At 37.1% G+C, this 16,846-nt stretch overlaps 1 protein-coding gene across 2 annotated transcripts in view; it reads right to left on the bottom strand.

Moving 5' to 3' along the window:
- SEC61A2 (SEC61 translocon subunit alpha 2) overlaps nucleotides 1-16,846 on the bottom strand; it is a 28,478-nt gene that overhangs the window by 7,161 nt on the left and 4,471 nt on the right. For both annotated transcript variants that reach the window (XM_044226442.1, XM_044226443.1), the window contains exons 4-7: nucleotides 11,431-11,509; nucleotides 5,941-6,072; nucleotides 5,708-5,817; nucleotides 332-485 (exon numbers count right to left, since the gene is read on the bottom strand). In XM_044226442.1, the coding sequence (XP_044082377.1) occupies nucleotides 332-485; nucleotides 5,708-5,817; nucleotides 5,941-6,072; nucleotides 11,431-11,509 (475 nt within the window). The remainder of the gene's footprint in view (nucleotides 1-331; nucleotides 486-5,707; nucleotides 5,818-5,940; nucleotides 6,073-11,430; nucleotides 11,510-16,846) is intronic.

Raw genomic sequence — 16,846 nt, 5'->3', positions numbered from 1 at the left:
AATCTTAATCCACTACCTTTTCCTCCCCCTGGAAATGTGGCAATCGGTCAAATCAATGACTTCTGCGGCAATGGCTTAAGTAACATTTTAAAAAGCTTGTTTGCAATCACTGAAATTTTCAATGAGCAGAGGCTAATATTTAGATATGATTCTTTCTGAAGTACTATTTCATACTCCACAAACTCTGCTGTTTAACTCTTGAGCAATTAGCACCAGATGTCCCCTGGGACAGCAAACCAGGATGTTTACAGGCACGTCCTGCTCCGTGATGGGTTACTTTCCAGCACACATCCAGCAAAACTCGTGCAGTTGCAGTCACTGTGCAATGTACCTCTGCCAGTGTTAATAGTAGTGGGACTAAAGGCCTTCCAGACAATGGTTTCACAGATGTTGGTGGCAATAAAGAGGGAAATACCAGACCCCAAGCCGTAACCCTTCTGTAGCAGCTCATCTAACAGCAGCACAATCAAACCAGCAACAAACAACTGTGGGGAAAGAAATGCAAGTAAGCTGAAGCAAGAATAAACTCAAGAAAGGGGAAGGTGAACACCATTGACTATTTTCAAAGTACGGGCATTTTTAATAGTAAAACCCAATTGTTGCAATATCACTGTTACAACTCTCTGCATCTTTTTAAACCCCACTTTTGTCAGAAGTCATTTCTGCAAATCAGATGGGTGGAAACATCGTTACATTATAAAGCAGACATTTCAATCTTTAAAGTATTTTTTATAAACCATCTGAATAGTGTTTTGTACAATGTTTAAGTAAGGCCTATTAAAAGCACTCTAAAGCAAAAATGTTCAAACTTGTTCAATTTAGGACAGCAAAACACTGAAAACATTCCAAGTAGTTCCAAGGAAGTGAAAGACCAAATGAAATATGGTATAATAACAAGACACAATTGCATACTGCCACTAAAGGAAAAGTGTGTAAACCATGCTGATACATTTTTAAGGTATTATGCATAATACTTGAGTAATTATATTACATATACAGTTACCATTGAACGACACAGTTCTGAACTACACAAGTCCACAAATACACAGGCTTGGTTTTTTTAAATAAATACACTGCAGTGCTATAAATGTATTTTCTCTTCCTTCTGATTTTCTTAATAACATCTTTTCTCTAGCTTACTACATAGTATAAATATGGTATATAACACATAAAATGTGTGTTAATCAATCACCTATGCTATCGAGAAGGCTACAGGTAAATAGGGAGCTGTTAATAGTTACGTTTTGAGGGAGTCTAAAGTTATATGTGGTTTACAACTGCATGAGCGGGGTCAGCACCCCAACCACTGTGTTAAGGCTCACCTATAATATATAGAGAGAATAACTCAAAAAGAGCACAAATTAATATGTATAGAGATTATAACAATGTCAAAAATGCACTCCATACATACAATGACAAAGACTGAATGTAAATTTAAAGACAAGGATTTGCGAGGTTCTTAAGCTCATCCTTTTTTTAAAAAATAAAAGCATAGGGGCGCCTGGGTGGCTCAGTGGGTTAAGCCGCTGCCTTCGGCTCAGGTCATGATCTCAGGGTCCTGGGATCGAGTCCCGCATCGGGCTCTCTGCTCAGCAGGGAGCCTGCTTCCTCCTATGTCTCTCTGCCTGCCTCTCTGCCTACTTGTAATCTCTCTCTGTCAAATAAATAAATAAAATCTTTAAAAAAAAATAAATAAAAGCATAATAACTTTAGTTTATGTGAAATTGAAAATTCTTAATTTTCTCCTTGGAGAAGACATTCCTGTAAAAGCATACACCAATTAAAAATAATCCATAGCCTTGCAAGTGACCTCTACAGTCATGTCTTCCCTGCACTGCAGTAACCTGATCAAGAGGGAAAGAAAAGATGTTTCTAGGCCTCCAACCTCACACCTGTCCCCATTTTAGAAACCCCATCCTACGTAAGTGAGGAAATGCCACTTGCCTTCTGCCCAGCTCTGCAGCCTCCCACCCTCTTACTCAGTTTACCTGACATCCCCCGTTACAAAAGGAGCAAACTACAGAACACCATTTTAAGCATGCTTACCTTCAGCAGTTTTTTTATTTCCCTTAACTGTCATTTCAGTGGTTGTACAGAGCCTAAACTGTCTATTACAGTCTTTTAGTTTGACTTTCAAAGGATTGGGAAAAGGGTGCAATTCTTCAAACTTCTAAGAATGCTCATGAATCCTTTACTGTTTGAAAACCAAGCTTAACACTTTGACAAGACAAAAGAGAAGTAAGGATTTAGTACTGAGATTTTAATTTGACCACAATTATGTAAAAAGTAATTAAATACTCCCAATTAGAGAACCAACCTTGTGCAGGGACTAACCGCTGTCCTCAAACTACCAGCCCACCAGAAAGTATGATCATGGGCTTCTGGTTAAACGACCTTCCAGAGTCATAAAGTCACTCTGAAATACCTGTAATTCTCCAAACCGCCTGTTCAGACCAATAACCATCAGACTACAGAGTGATTTATGTATGTCCTGTGAAAATCAAACTCATATTTTTCTAACCAGAGAAAGGAGTTACAGAGAAGTCTAAATGAGAAATCATTTCTATAATCTAAAGAATGAGATAAAAGACCGTAAAAAGCATGTGAACTATACCTCTGAGGTGGGAGATGCTGAGAAACCAAGAAGCTAGAGCATCTCATTGACTACAATACTGACAGAGACTCAATGCTACGGGCACATGCTTGTGCAATGTGTCACAGGTAGAAATCTCTAAATCAGGCATAAAAATAACTCTTTACATTTTAATTCTGCTTGTGCATGCACACACACGCACACAATTGTACAACATGATACTCACCTTTCCTGTGTGCCATGCACACTGGTATTTTCTATTCTGTTATTTTAATCAAGATCCACTATTTAGATTTCAAATCTCACTAGTTGAAAGACATGACCACATGAAGGAAACAAGAATAATTAAGGCAAGAAATACCTTACCTAACAACATGCAAACAGTTTTCACAACCTATGTTTCTGGATGAAACACACTGATCCAATCATCTCTCTTTAGCATATCCATACATTTTCAACGTTAGCAATGCCTTTAAAGACATACTACCTACCTATCATCAAACACATTTCTCTATACATTAACACTGAAAGAATTAACCACAAGTATTTGTTTGCCAGAATTTCTATTTTTAAAAAAGTATATATCCATTTATTTCATTCCTGGAATATAACTATTCCCTGACTTCTGATACTGGGGGGTAAAAATTAAAATAGCTTAACTCTGTTTTATCTCAAATTCAAATTTGTAACAACTGCACAGGAGTCCATGCTTTAACCCAGAACTGGTCAGATGAAGGTCTTCAAGAATCCAAAATTATCCTTACTAAAATACTAGAAAAATTGTACTGGAGCATAATGTTCTAAGAGTTAGGTGCCAATTCCAAGTGTCTTTTAACACTTGGGGTTATTCTGGGGGTGCCTGGGTGGCTCAGTTGGTTAAGTGTCTGCCTCTGGCTCGAGTCATGATCCCAGGGTCCTGGTTTCATGATCTCACAGTCCTGGCGTCATGATCCCTGCTTGGCCGGGGTCCGCTCCTCCCTCCTTCTGCCCCTCCCCCTGCTTGTGCTCACGTTCTCTCTCCCTCCCTCCCTCTCACTCAAATAAATAAAATCTTTAAAAAATAAAGATAAAAATTGGAGCTATTCTGAACTACAAGTTGTATAAAGCAAAGGCTGTAAGGAAACAAAGTAGGACAACAACTGACGCATCAGTATCCTCAACAATGGCAAAAGCACACAGAGAGATCCTAAGCACCGAAACACATAAATCAGTTTTCAGAGGCTCCTCTCTCCCAAGCCACTGCAACACTGCTTCCTCTAATTCTCAAAGGTTATAAATTTGCCGATCAGTTTTTTTTAAAATGGAGAAGTAAGGACATTATGGGAACACGCTAGAGCTCAGAAACCTACCAAAGACTGCTAACACATTAAAAATTCCTTACCTGGTCAAAAGACAAAATATTTCCATCCAGTTAGAAGAGCCCTCTCTGTTGTAATGACACCGATAACTACTTGAACAACCTAATTCTCTTTGCTCTAATCATATGCACAACAAGATCTTATTGTGCTTCTTATAATGGTTTCTCATTAAAAAATGGTCAACCATGCCAATTGAGAAATGGTCCTATTTCTCAATGTATCTATTAATAAGTTGGTATTTTAGTTTCATTTAATAATATTTTTCTGAAATTAATGCTCTGACCATTAAAAAAAAAATGTTCCTAAGTGAATCCTAATTCCATAGACTGAGCAAGAAGAGGCATTTCTAAAATAACCAGGACTCTAGATGTTGTATTTATTAAACTTCTTTTCAAAATCCCATAAATAATTACTATGTAACTTAAGTACAATCCCTTAGTGGATAGCCTCTCAAAATGACTTCTAAGGACTGTACATTAGAGAAGTATCTTCTAACTTTGACAACTCTGAGACACTTATTACAGGGATAATTTTATATTGGTCTTTAAAAGTTCAATTCCAGGGGCGCCTGGGTGGCTCAGTGGGTTAAGCCTCTGCCTTCAACTCAGGTCATGATCTCAGGGTCCTGAGATTGAGCCCCGCATCAGGCTCTCTGCTCAGCAGGGAGCCTGCTTCCCCTTCTCTCTCTCTCTGCCTGCCTCTCTGCCTGCTTGTGATCCCTCTCTCTCTCTGTCAAAAAAATAAATAAAATCTTAAAAAATAAATAAATAAATAAAAGTTCAATTAAAAAAAAAAAAAGTTCAATTCCAAAGGATCTACTTTAAAAATCCACAGAATATACGTATACAGGTTCACCAAGTTCACGTATTTTACTGGCTGTAAGATATTATTTGTGATGCCATCATTTTATACACCACTAAGAAACAAAAAATATATCATCAATTAAACGATGACACAATAACTTATCACAAAGAATTTTTATTTTCTACTTATAAGAAAAGCTATTTTAAACCTAAACACAGATTTTATCATCTAACATGTTCTGTGTTTTACTACACACAGTGACTGTTCCATAACAAACCAGACACTCTTGCAGACATTTTAAACAGCAACTAATCTCAAAAACATGTTATACCAACAATGCACACAACCAATCAATGCAATGAACATGTGACTAGCTCCAACCAGCTGATACACATATGTGCACAATGACTACTATCACAACCGCTGCCTGGCAGACAGCAAATGTGGGGTACCATCAGCTGTAAGAAAAAACACCCTGGGGGCGCCTGGGTGGATCAGTTGCTTAAGTGTTTGACTTCAGCTCAGGTCATGTTGTGGGAGTCCTGGACTCGAGCCCTGCCTCAGCTCCCTGCTCAACAGGGAATCTGCTTCTGCTTCTCCCTCTCCTTCTGCCCCTCCCCCTGCTCCTTCTCTCTCTCACTCTCAAATAAATAAAAATCTTTAAAAAAAAATCCTGATTTCAAAGACATCAAAAAGTAAAAAATGTGCATCTAAAAACTGGTAAAATATAGTTGATCCATAATTCCTTATACTATGCAGCTATGAGGCTATTAAGATAAATTTTAATTTTTTATATCAACACAATTTATATGTCACTTCAATAATCAAAATCTTATAATTAAATAATTCAGAGGAGGAAAATTAATGTAGCAACCACTTAAAGAACTGTTAGAAAGGAAAAAAAGGGGTCAAACTGTTTTGTTATTTGCAGATGAAAAATTGGATTTCTTACCTGAATAATGATAAGGAGACAGATGCCAGCACCCATTTCAGCAGGATCCCCATACATGCCCGTCATGACATACACAATGGCTTGCCCAATGGTAATGATCATACCAAATACTGACAAAAATTGGGGGAAAAGGAGTACATGCTTACAACCAAAGACAAAAAAGACTAGGAAAGCATCTTTACCGCAAAATTCTTAAATTTGGAAAAGACTCTTTAATTGTATTAATAGCTCACGTTTCTGGGCTCCATTGAATAGAGCTCTATCTTTGGGTGTATCTCCAACTTCAATGATTTTGGCTCCAGCTAACAACTGCATAATCAAACCAGATGTTACAATTGGGGAGATACCCAATTCCATTAAAGTTCCTGTAAAGGAGAAGGAAAAAAAAGTAAATCTTTCCTATACCCAATGAGGATTACAAGTGTTACAATCCTTAATTATGTCTATTAAAACACATGCTCAAATGTTAACAGGCAGACTTTCATTCTTTAAGCATTAATTTGTTAACACATTCATTTACTTCATTTATTAACACAACCTTGCAAGAACTCATTGAATCAAAATTACTATTTCCAAAATAGGTAAATTTCTGTAAATTCTAAACTTAAAATGTTAAAGAAATCCTTTGAAAGATATCTTCCAAAATATCTGTCCAAATCATTATTTTTAAAACCTACACTGAACATTTTATTTTAATGCAAAACAAGAAATACATACCAAGCCTGAGAATTAAATACCAAGTTAGGGGGGTGGGAGGTTGGGGTACCAGGTGGTGGGTATTATAGAGGGCACGGCTTGCATGGAGCACTGGGTGTGGTGAAAAAATAATGAATAATGTTTTTCTGAAAATAAATAAATTGGAAAAAAAATACCAAGTTAATAAAAAATGACATTTAAGACTATCTGTGACTCTTCTAATTCAAATTCTAAAAACACATGGAGAGTCATCTAAATTCCTGTTGTAGAACATTTAGTGGCATGAAAAATGTTCATGCCATAGTGGATAGCAAAATAAAAAATTTGGAAACTAGTATTACAGTTTGATTCCAGTTAATACTTGAGTGGAAAAATGGTTTTCTATATTTTAGTCTGGTTGTCAAGATGTGGTTATTTTTACCCAGTGAGATTATTTTCTTCTTTTTCCCTCTCTTGATTTTTTAAGTTTTTCTTTACAGAAAACATATACTGTACTTATAGTGAAAAATAAGAAAACCAAATATGCCAACTGTATAAATTAACATGTAAAATGATTAATTCTATAGCATCAAGAATACATTTCCACTGGTCTTTCTATCATACCACAACCTTAAATCCTGGCTTTTATAAATGTTGAAAAGGTGCCCTTAATATAAGAAAAGATTCCATTCTAGGATTCTTCATGTCTTGTCAAATACTTCAATAGTAAAAGGTAACATTTCTTATTGTTAAAACCAGTAGATACAGAAATAGGAAGGTAAACATTTTTATTAAATAAAGTCACAAAAATTTATAACTTTCAAATGGATCTAGTCTGAGAATAAACATAGTCAAATTTTAATGACAATTTCATATAGGAAATATGGCACCCCAAATCAGTAGGGAAAGGATAAACTGACCTTACCAAATGCCTGGCCATTTATAAAAAATCACACCTCTATTTCTTACCTTATGACTTATATCAAAATAAAGGCCCGATGTATAGAAACTTTAACCATATGAGAAAAACAACAAAAATACTACAAGTGAGTATGCTTATCATCTTGGAAGAGAAAAAGCCTTTCTAAGCATGACAAAAAAATTGAGAACCCACAATGGAAAAGACACATGCTATGGCTGTATCTCTAGATACAACTACAAAAATTCCATGTGGTAGGGGCGCCTGGGTGGCTCAGTGGGTTAAGCCGCTACCTTCGGCTCAGGTCATGATCTCAGGGTCCTGGGATCGAGTCCCGCATCGGGCTCTCTGCTCAGCGGGGAGCCTGCTTCCCTTCCTCTCTCTCTGCCTGCCTCTCTGCCTACTTGTGATCTCTCTCTGTCAAATAAATAAATAAAAATCTTAAAAAAAAAAAAAAATTCCATGTGGTAAAACACTGCATAAAAGTTTAAAAAAAAAAAGCAGCATAAAAGTTAAAAGAAAAATATCTGAGCACAAATGACAGAGTTCATATCTTTAATATGCAAAGAGTTCTTACAAATCAATTAAAAATGAAGAAACCAATAGTAAACAAAATTTTAAAAAGGAAAAAGAGAACACAATTTGGCTGTGCCCAATAACATTCTTTCTCAGGAAATACTAACAGTACAGGAGGGGACCCCCACACCCAAATCTAAACTACATAACTCTAAAACTCTAACCAAAGCTCACTGAGCCCAGTGTAAATCGTACAGTTTGGAATTTTGAGCTAAGAAGCAAAGAACCCAGGAATTTGGGGAGCTAAATCCCAAAGAAAAGGTTCCTGGTCCCTGCTGCTGATCTAAAGCTCCCCTGGTTTTCTCTCCCAGCCCAGGCTTAGTTGTTCTACTCCCTCTACGGATTCCAAAAAATGATCAGTATCTTTCTAATAAATTCCATTTTTGTGTTTAAACTGGTCAGTAATTTTCTATTACTTATAACAAGTCCACTCAGAAAAAAATCAAATATTCAATAAAAATATAAGATGATGCTCAAGCTGACTAACATACAAATACAAATTACCAATTTTTACCTGTCCAACTTCCAAAGACTAAAGGACTAATAATATCCACTGATGGAAGAAAAATGTCATTCTCATATACAATTGCTAAGTGTATAAAATAGTACAAATTTTTTGGAAGATAATTTAGCATTATTTATCAAAAATTTAGGTTTTTATATCTTGCACAGTAAAACTTCTAGAAATTAATTTTATTAAAAAATGATAGGAGGTAGCATTACAGTTATGCATTCATGGTAGCACTGGTTAAAATGATACAAAATTGGGGTAAAAACTTAAATGTGTGACAGAAGAAGACACTAACGGCCTGGAATCACACTTGAAGTACCCTCCCTACTTTGTCTCTAAGCCCTTCATGATCTGGCTCTTGGACTCATCTGCATGTTCTCCCTCATTACTCCTTTCCTTATTTTCTTCTAGCCACACTGACCCCACATCCTTCCCTGAACACATTAAGCACACTCCCATCTCGGGGCCTGGGCACACACTACATATTCCCTACAGTGTTCCTCCCCCAGATCTTCACATGGCCTTCCTCTCGCATCCTGTAGATCTCTGCACAAATGTCCCTCCCCTCACCCAAAAGGTACTTCATGTAGAGGATACCTCCCCAAAAAGTATAATATAAACTCCATGATGATGGAGACACTGTCTTAATCTTTGCTCTAACCTCAGCACCTAGCACAAAAAAGACCTGAATGATTAAATAATTCATGGCAGAGCCATATAATGGAAGAGCATATGGCCCTTAACTGAAATAACTCATCCAAGAAATTGAGTAAACACACTAAGTAGAAGAGTTACATAATTTATCTTATTTTTTAGTATATAAAAACCAGCAGAGTTGACCCTTGAACTACAGAGAGGTTAGAGCCACTGATCCCCCCATACAGTCAAAAATCCACGTATAACTTTTGACTCCCCCAAACTAAAAACTTAACTATTAATAGCTTACTGTTGACCAGAAGCCTGACCAATAACCTCACAGTCGACTAACACATATTTTTTATGTTATGTGAGTGTTATATACTTGTAAGTAAGCAAGCTAGAAAAGCAAATGTTATGAAAAATGTCCTAAGGAAGAGAAAATACATTTATAGCACTGCACTGTATTTATTTTTTTTAAATCCATATATAAGTGGACCCACACAGTTCAAACCTGTATTGTTCAAGGGTCAAGTAAATATAAATTTGTATATGTGAATATATATGCAGAGAAAAAGTCTGCATATGTATTCACCAATCTATTATCTTCCCAGGAGTTACCCCTGAGATGCAAGACTTTCATTTTCAGCTTTATATAAAACTGCATACAAATTTTGGTGCATTTTTTTTTAATGATTAACCATTATTTCTATTTTAATCTAAAAAAATTACCAACAAAGCCCTCATGATCCAGCACCTACCTATCTCTTTAGCCACTGCTTTACATACAAGGGCTTTTATTTATTTATTTTTTTGAGTCAAAATTATTTTATTTTGCACCTCAACATCAGGAATTCTGTTTCTTACATCAGCCAATCATTAAACTTGTTAACAGTTTTGAAAATCTGCTTATATAGTTGGGGATCATTACACCCCCATAGAGAAATTTTAATTGGCTTAAATTGTATCTATAATTAGAAGAGCTTAAATTTTAAAATAAGTTAAGATGGAAAAGTAATACACATAATATATTCAATAGTATATGAGTATGCCAGCTACATAGAGATAACACAAACAACCACAAAGGAAAGCATATTTCTAATTAGGTTAATTTTTAGTTGGTAAACATCTATACAAATGTTAAATATAAAAAATGAATTTTAATAACATTACCAATATGCATACACAAATGATTTCTTTTCTTTTTTTAAAATTTTTTATTTTTTTATAAACATATATTTTTATACCCAGGGGTACAGGTCTGTGAATCGCCAGGTTTACATACTTCACAGCACTCACCAAAGCACATACCCTCCCCAATGTCCATAACCCCACCATATAAGGGCTTTTAGATCAGCCTTCCCTCTCCCATCGCTTCCTTCACATACTGAACTCTAATTCAAATGCTACCAGTATTGTCTCCTCTGACACTGCAGATCAGGGTCTTTCTGGCCCATGCGAAATACAAGGACCAGACTTCAGAGGGTCATGAAGCTCAAAAAGTTTTATGCAAAATCTGTGCGTTTGAGTATATATGAATTTTTCTTGGGAAAGTATACATAAATTTAATAGAGTTAGATTCAACTAATGAGTCATTGAACATTTTATCAAAAACTAATGATGTACTATACCTTTGCTAATTGAATTTAAATTAAATAAAGTAATACTGGGACGCCTGGGTGGCGCAGTTGGTTAAACGACTGCCTCCGGCTCAGGGCGTGATCCTGGAGTCCCAGGATCGAGTCCCACATCAGGCTTCCAGCTCCATGGGGAGTCTGCTTCGCTCTCTGACCTTCTCCTCGCTCATGCTCTCTCTCACTGTCTCTCTCTCTCAAATAAATAAATAAAATCTTTAAAAAAAATAAAGTAATACTGTACCAAAAAAAATTAATTAGCGTCTCAAAGAAAATATGACCCATAAAAGGATGGAGGACCAAAGCTCCTGACAGTGCTATCACTCCATTCTCTGTTGTACATCTATACTCTGTACATATTTCCATTATTATAATATATACAGACTTTTTTTTTTTAAAAGATTTTATTTATTTATTTGACAGAGATCACAAGTAGGCAGAGAGGCAGGCAGAGAGAGAGAGAGAGAGGAAAGCAGGCTCTCTGCTCAGCAGAGAGCCCGATGTGGGACTCGATCCCAGGACCCTGGGATCATGACCTGAGCCGAAGGCAGCGGCTTAACCCACTGAGCCACCCAGGCACCCTATACAGACTTTTTTAAGTATTTATGTGTTGGTCCCTTCTCCTAGGCAACGGTTTTCTTTTACCATACACTCCACACCCCTGTAGACATCAAAATAGTTGTTTCCACATTTTCACATCTACTTGATGTCAGTACTAATGCCCAGTATGGAGGCAAACAAACAAACAAACAACAAAAAAAGAAGTACATACCTCTGTTAGATGCAAGAATAACTCTCATCCAGTAGAAGGGATCTGCAGAATCTGATGACATTATTCCAAACAGTGGTATCTATAATATTACATAAAACAGTTTTTAAAAATGCATTACATAAATTAAGTTGGAACTTAATTCACAACTCAATTATTTAATGTTTGCAATACTTAGAAGAAAAAAAAAACACTACTTCTCATGTTCTGTAACAAAACAAGTGAACCCTAAAAGGAAAGTTTCAGGGTTTTTTTAAAAGATTTTATTTACTTATTTTGACAGAGAGAGAGCACAAGTAGGCAGAGCAGCAGGCAGAGGGAGAAGGAGAAGCAGGCTCTCCGCTGAGCAGGGTGCCGGATGTAGGGCTTGATCCCAGGACCCTGGGAATCATGACTTGAGCCAAAGGCAGTGGCTTAACCAACTGAGCCACCCCCGTGTCCTAAAAGGAAAGGGTTTTTTTTAACAAAAATAAAAACAAATCACTACTTACACAAATCTACTAGTAAAAACACCTATCAGGATGAAGATTTGTTGCATAACAATGTGAATACACTTAACACTACTGAACTGTATGCTTAGAAATGGCTAAGATGGGGGTGCCTGGGTGGCTCAGTGGGTTAAAGCCTCTGCCTTCAGCCCAGATCATGATCGCAGGGTCCTGAGATCAAACCCCAAATAGGGCTCTCTGCTTAGCAGGGAGCCTGCTTCCCCCCTCTCTCATCCTGCCTCTCTGCCTACTTATGATCTCTCTCTTTCTCTCTGCCAAATAAATAAATAAAATCTTTAAAAAAAAAAAAAAAAACGGCTAAGATGGTAAATTTTATTTTTTTTTACAATTAAAAAATACCCCTATCAGTAAATTACAGGAGATATCCACCCAGTCATAGAATAATTTTGCTAAGCTATGGGTGCTAATGACAGCCACAGTCACACTCCAATGTTAGACTCAAGGTTTTTTTATATGTGTGTGTGTGTGAATATTATGCAGCCACTAAAAAGAAGCTTAAAGAAGCTTGTAACAGCATAAAGAAGTGCTTATGTTTTAATACCAAGTATGACACTATGGTTATCAAACTGGGGCAATTCTGCCCCCCAAAGGATATCTGGCACTATCCAGAGACATTTTTGGGTGTCACAACTTGAAGGGAAATGCTACTGCACCTCGTGGGTAGAGGTCAGGGATGCTGCTGAACATCCTACAATGACCCCACAATAAAGAATTAACCGGGCCTAAAATTCAGCGCCATTGTTGAGAAACCCTGCTATAAAAAGAAAGGTACAGAATTATATAAATGGAAGTTTGATACTGTAAAAATATGTGTAAAAGATAAAACTAAGTGTAAATATTTAAAATCCTGAAAAGTAATTTCTGTAGGTGGTAGGATTAAGGCTGACTTTTTCTTTATTCTTCTCAGCATTTATCAGATTTTCTATAATAAGTACATACTACTTTTTCATCAGAAAAAAAAAAAAGAAAAAGAAAAAGAAACTCTTCGCTTCAGAATGTTCCCAATTATATGATCGATGTTCAGGATACAGCTCCTGGCCATACCTCTTCCCTTACCATGCAGGGATCAGACACAAAGAAAAATACATTTCCAATTTCAAAAAACTTCTTTACACAAAGCTGATTTTTTTTTTTTTTTTAAGTTGCAAAAGATGCTGCCAACAATTCTGAACAATCCATCTGATCAACCTCACCCTTTCTGGGCATCTGGATTTATTAGCTGGGTAGCAAAGCTGGTGAAGCAAGAAGCATGGATATTTTATGTCCCCTAATGCTGCAGATACTCTTCAGGTAATGTGAGAGACAGGGAGGAAGGAAGTTAGTGTATAAGAACCAATTAACACTACAGGACAGTCCACATCACAATCTTCCATAAGTGGGAGAGAGGTCAATCAGTCAAATCACTTTGCTTAATTGCACCTGATAGAGATGGCCATTACCTCCACAATTAGATGATTTGTGGGACAATGAACAAGAAAAAGTCAGCCAACCTGCCCTAAGTAATGGCATTCCCTCCTTTCCTGAAGACAACTGGATTATTAAACTCAATGTCTGGTTTTATTCCTCTCAGTAAAATCAATAGCTATGGGTTTATGTACAACAATAGTTGAGCAGCAACTCCCCCATGCATAAGAAAACACATTTTACATGTTTACATGTTTACATATTTTACATGTTTTTTAAACATGTAAAATAGTAGAAGCTAACAAGAGTGAAAAAAGCTAACAAAAAGAGGGGTGCCTGGGTAGCTCAGTCAATTGAGCATCTGACTCAATCTCAGCTCAGGTCCTGAAATGAACTTAGGGTCGTGAAATCAAGTCCCACACTGAGTTCCATGCTGGATATGGAGACTACTTTAAAAACAAACAAACAAACAAAAAAACTAAGGAAAAAGAATAAAAAATCCATGAAGTAGCGTAGGAAGAAAAGGGATCATGAACTGAAGCACTGGCGGTCATGGGGGTGAGCAAAGTGCAGACAACTGAGAAGCAGAGAGCCCAGCATGAAGCTGCTCCAGCCATCACAATGGGAAGGCAACAAAATCCTCCCAATTCCCACAACATTCCAAACCTGGAGAGGAGCAGGCTGCACAGATAGCCTTATCTTTTTGTCTCCTTTGGTTAAAGGGACTAGAAAAAGCAGCTGGGATGAAACAGAGAAGTGAGCAATGGGGCTTTCTTCTGGTGACAATTACAGGGTCACCATGAGTTGGGAATGAGGGAATGATCTGAGGTCAGGAATGGAACAGCCTGTTCCATCACCTGATGAGAACCAGTTCGGGAGAGGAGACAACCATGCCCACCTAGTAATTATTGCACTTATCACTGCGTATCTCACCTCCCACCATTCCCTCCAACTAAATAAAACTCGGTGAAACTGGAGACCCCAAGCCCCTTAACTGTGGCTAGGAGGGGAAAATAAACCTGTCTGGAATTCAATGGAAAGAGATTCAAGAAGTTACCAGCCCTGGGCAGAACTGCCTAAATATGAGAAAGACATAAAACACACTTTGGCAACTATGCAATTATACTGCAGGGAAAAAAACAATAAAGTAACATAAAATGCATAAATTAACTTATTGCATGAAACAGTCATGAGAAATACCACACTTTCTGAGCAACACAGTTCCTACGGGTCTTGGGTTCTAACAGCCAAGCTTAAAATATTTACTACCGAGCCCTTCACAGAACAATGTCTGCTGACCCTTGGATTAGAAAATTCAATATTGTCAAGAAGGTAATTTTTTTCTAAATTTATCTATAAATTCAAAGCAATACAAATCATAATCCCAGCTATAGAAACTGACAAGGTGATTCTGAAATCTATACAGAAATACGAAAAACGTAGAATAATCAAAAACCATTGTGAAAAGGAAAAACAAAGTTGAAAGACTTACGACCTGATTACAGGACTTAATATAAAGCTATGGTAATCCAACAGTGTGACCATAACAATGGAATATACATGAATGGAAAAGAACAGAGTACAAAAATATATCCACACTTATACCGTTAACTGATTTTCAGCAAAGATGCCAAAGTAATTAAATGGAGAAAGAAGAGCATTTTCTGGCTATCCAAACAGAAAAAAATGAACCCAAACCTTACTTACACCATACACAAAAATTAACTTGGACTACATCACAGACCAAAACATATAAGCCAAGACTATAAAATATTCAGAAGAATACAGGAGAAAATCTTCTCAACCTTAGAAGATAAGAAAACAAAAACCATGAACCATCAAAGAAAAAAGTCGCTAAACTTCCAAAGGAAGGATTTTTGCTCTTCACAAGATATTAAGAAAATGAAAAGGCAAGCCATATACGAGGAAGACATAGTCATAGTCTTCCTATTTACCTGACAAAGGACTTGTATCCAGAAAATATTTTAAAAGGCACATAATTCAGGGCACCTGGGTGGCTCAGTTAAGCATCTACCTTCAGCTCAGGTCATGATCTCAGGGTGCTAGGATCAAGCCCCACATCAGGCTCTCTGCTCAGCAGGGAGTCTGCTTCTCCTTCTTCCTCTGTTCCTCCCTCCCTGCCCCCGGCCCTCCCGGCTGGTGCTCACCCTCTATCTCTCTCTAAAATTTTTAAAAATCTTTTAAAAATGCGGGGCGCCTGGGTGGCTCAGTGGGTTTAAGCCTCTGCCTTCGGCTCAGGTCATGATCCCAGGGTCCTGGGATCGAGCCCCGCATCGGGCTCTCTGCTTGGCAGGGAGCCTGCTTCCTCCTCTCTCTCTGCCTGCCTCTCTGCCTACTTGTGAGCTCTCTCTCTGTCAAAATAAATAAAATCTTTAAAAAAATAAATAAATAAAAAATAAAATAAAATAAAAATCTTTTAAAAATGCATATAATTCAATGAGACAATAATAAAAATTTTTAATGACCAAAAGACTGGAAAAAGACACTTCACAGAAGATAAACAAATGCCCTATAAGTACATGAAGAAATTGCTCAATATCATTTACTAGGGAAATGCAAATTAAAAACCACACCCATTAGAGTGACTAATACTAAAATGCTCAACAAGAGGAAGGGCAGGCAAGGAAGGGGAGAAACTGGAACTCCTATACCTGCCTGATGAAAATAAAAAATGGGGCAATCACTTAGAAAAAAGTTTGACTATTTCCTATAAAGCTGAACATGTAATTACCATTCAACCCACCAATTCTACTCCTAGGAATTTACCCAAGAGAAATGAAAACAAATATTCACAGGAAGTCTTGCCCAGGAATGGTCACAGCAACTTTATTATAGACAAAACTTGGTAACAACCCAAATGTCCAACAGCAAGTGAACAGATGAACAAATTCTGTACAGTCATCTAGTAGAACACTCCTCAGAAATAAGAAGGATGAATTACTGCTCTACCAAACACAGGGACAAATCTCAAAATACTCATGATAAAGCCAGAGCTAAGGAATGATACTGCATGATCCCACTTAGATGAAATTCTAAAAAAAACAAATCAAATTATAGGAACAGAAAGCAGATCAGTGCTTGCCTGACACTGGGGGTGAGTTGGAGACTGACTAAGAGATTACACAGAACTTTCTGGAGTGACAGAATGTTCTGTATCCCCTGAGGTAGCAGGTATGTGGGTGTCTACATTTGTCAAAACTCTTCAAAATGTACACTTAAAAAATAAGTGTATTTTACCATACATAAATTATACCTTTATAATCTAATTTTTTTATGGAGGGGAGGGGAATTTCTAAGATGTTAAAAGTAGCTGGCAAAAATATGGATGATTATTCTTCTTTTCTCTCTACTTTTCCGTATTTAAAAAAAGTTCTCGGGCGCCTGGGTGGCTCAGTTGGTTAAGCCACTGCCTTCGGCTCAGGTCATGATCCCAGAGTTCCAGATCAAGTCCCCAATCTGGCATGGGGCTCCCTGCTTAGCAGGGG

Source organism: Neovison vison, chromosome 12 (genome assembly GCF_020171115.1).
Source record: "Neovison vison isolate M4711 chromosome 12, ASM_NN_V1, whole genome shotgun sequence".
Lineage (NCBI taxonomy): Eukaryota > Metazoa > Chordata > Mammalia > Carnivora > Mustelidae > Neogale > Neogale vison.
Note: the sequence above shows the minus strand (reverse complement) of the source record. Positions and strands in the feature narration are given on the sequence as shown.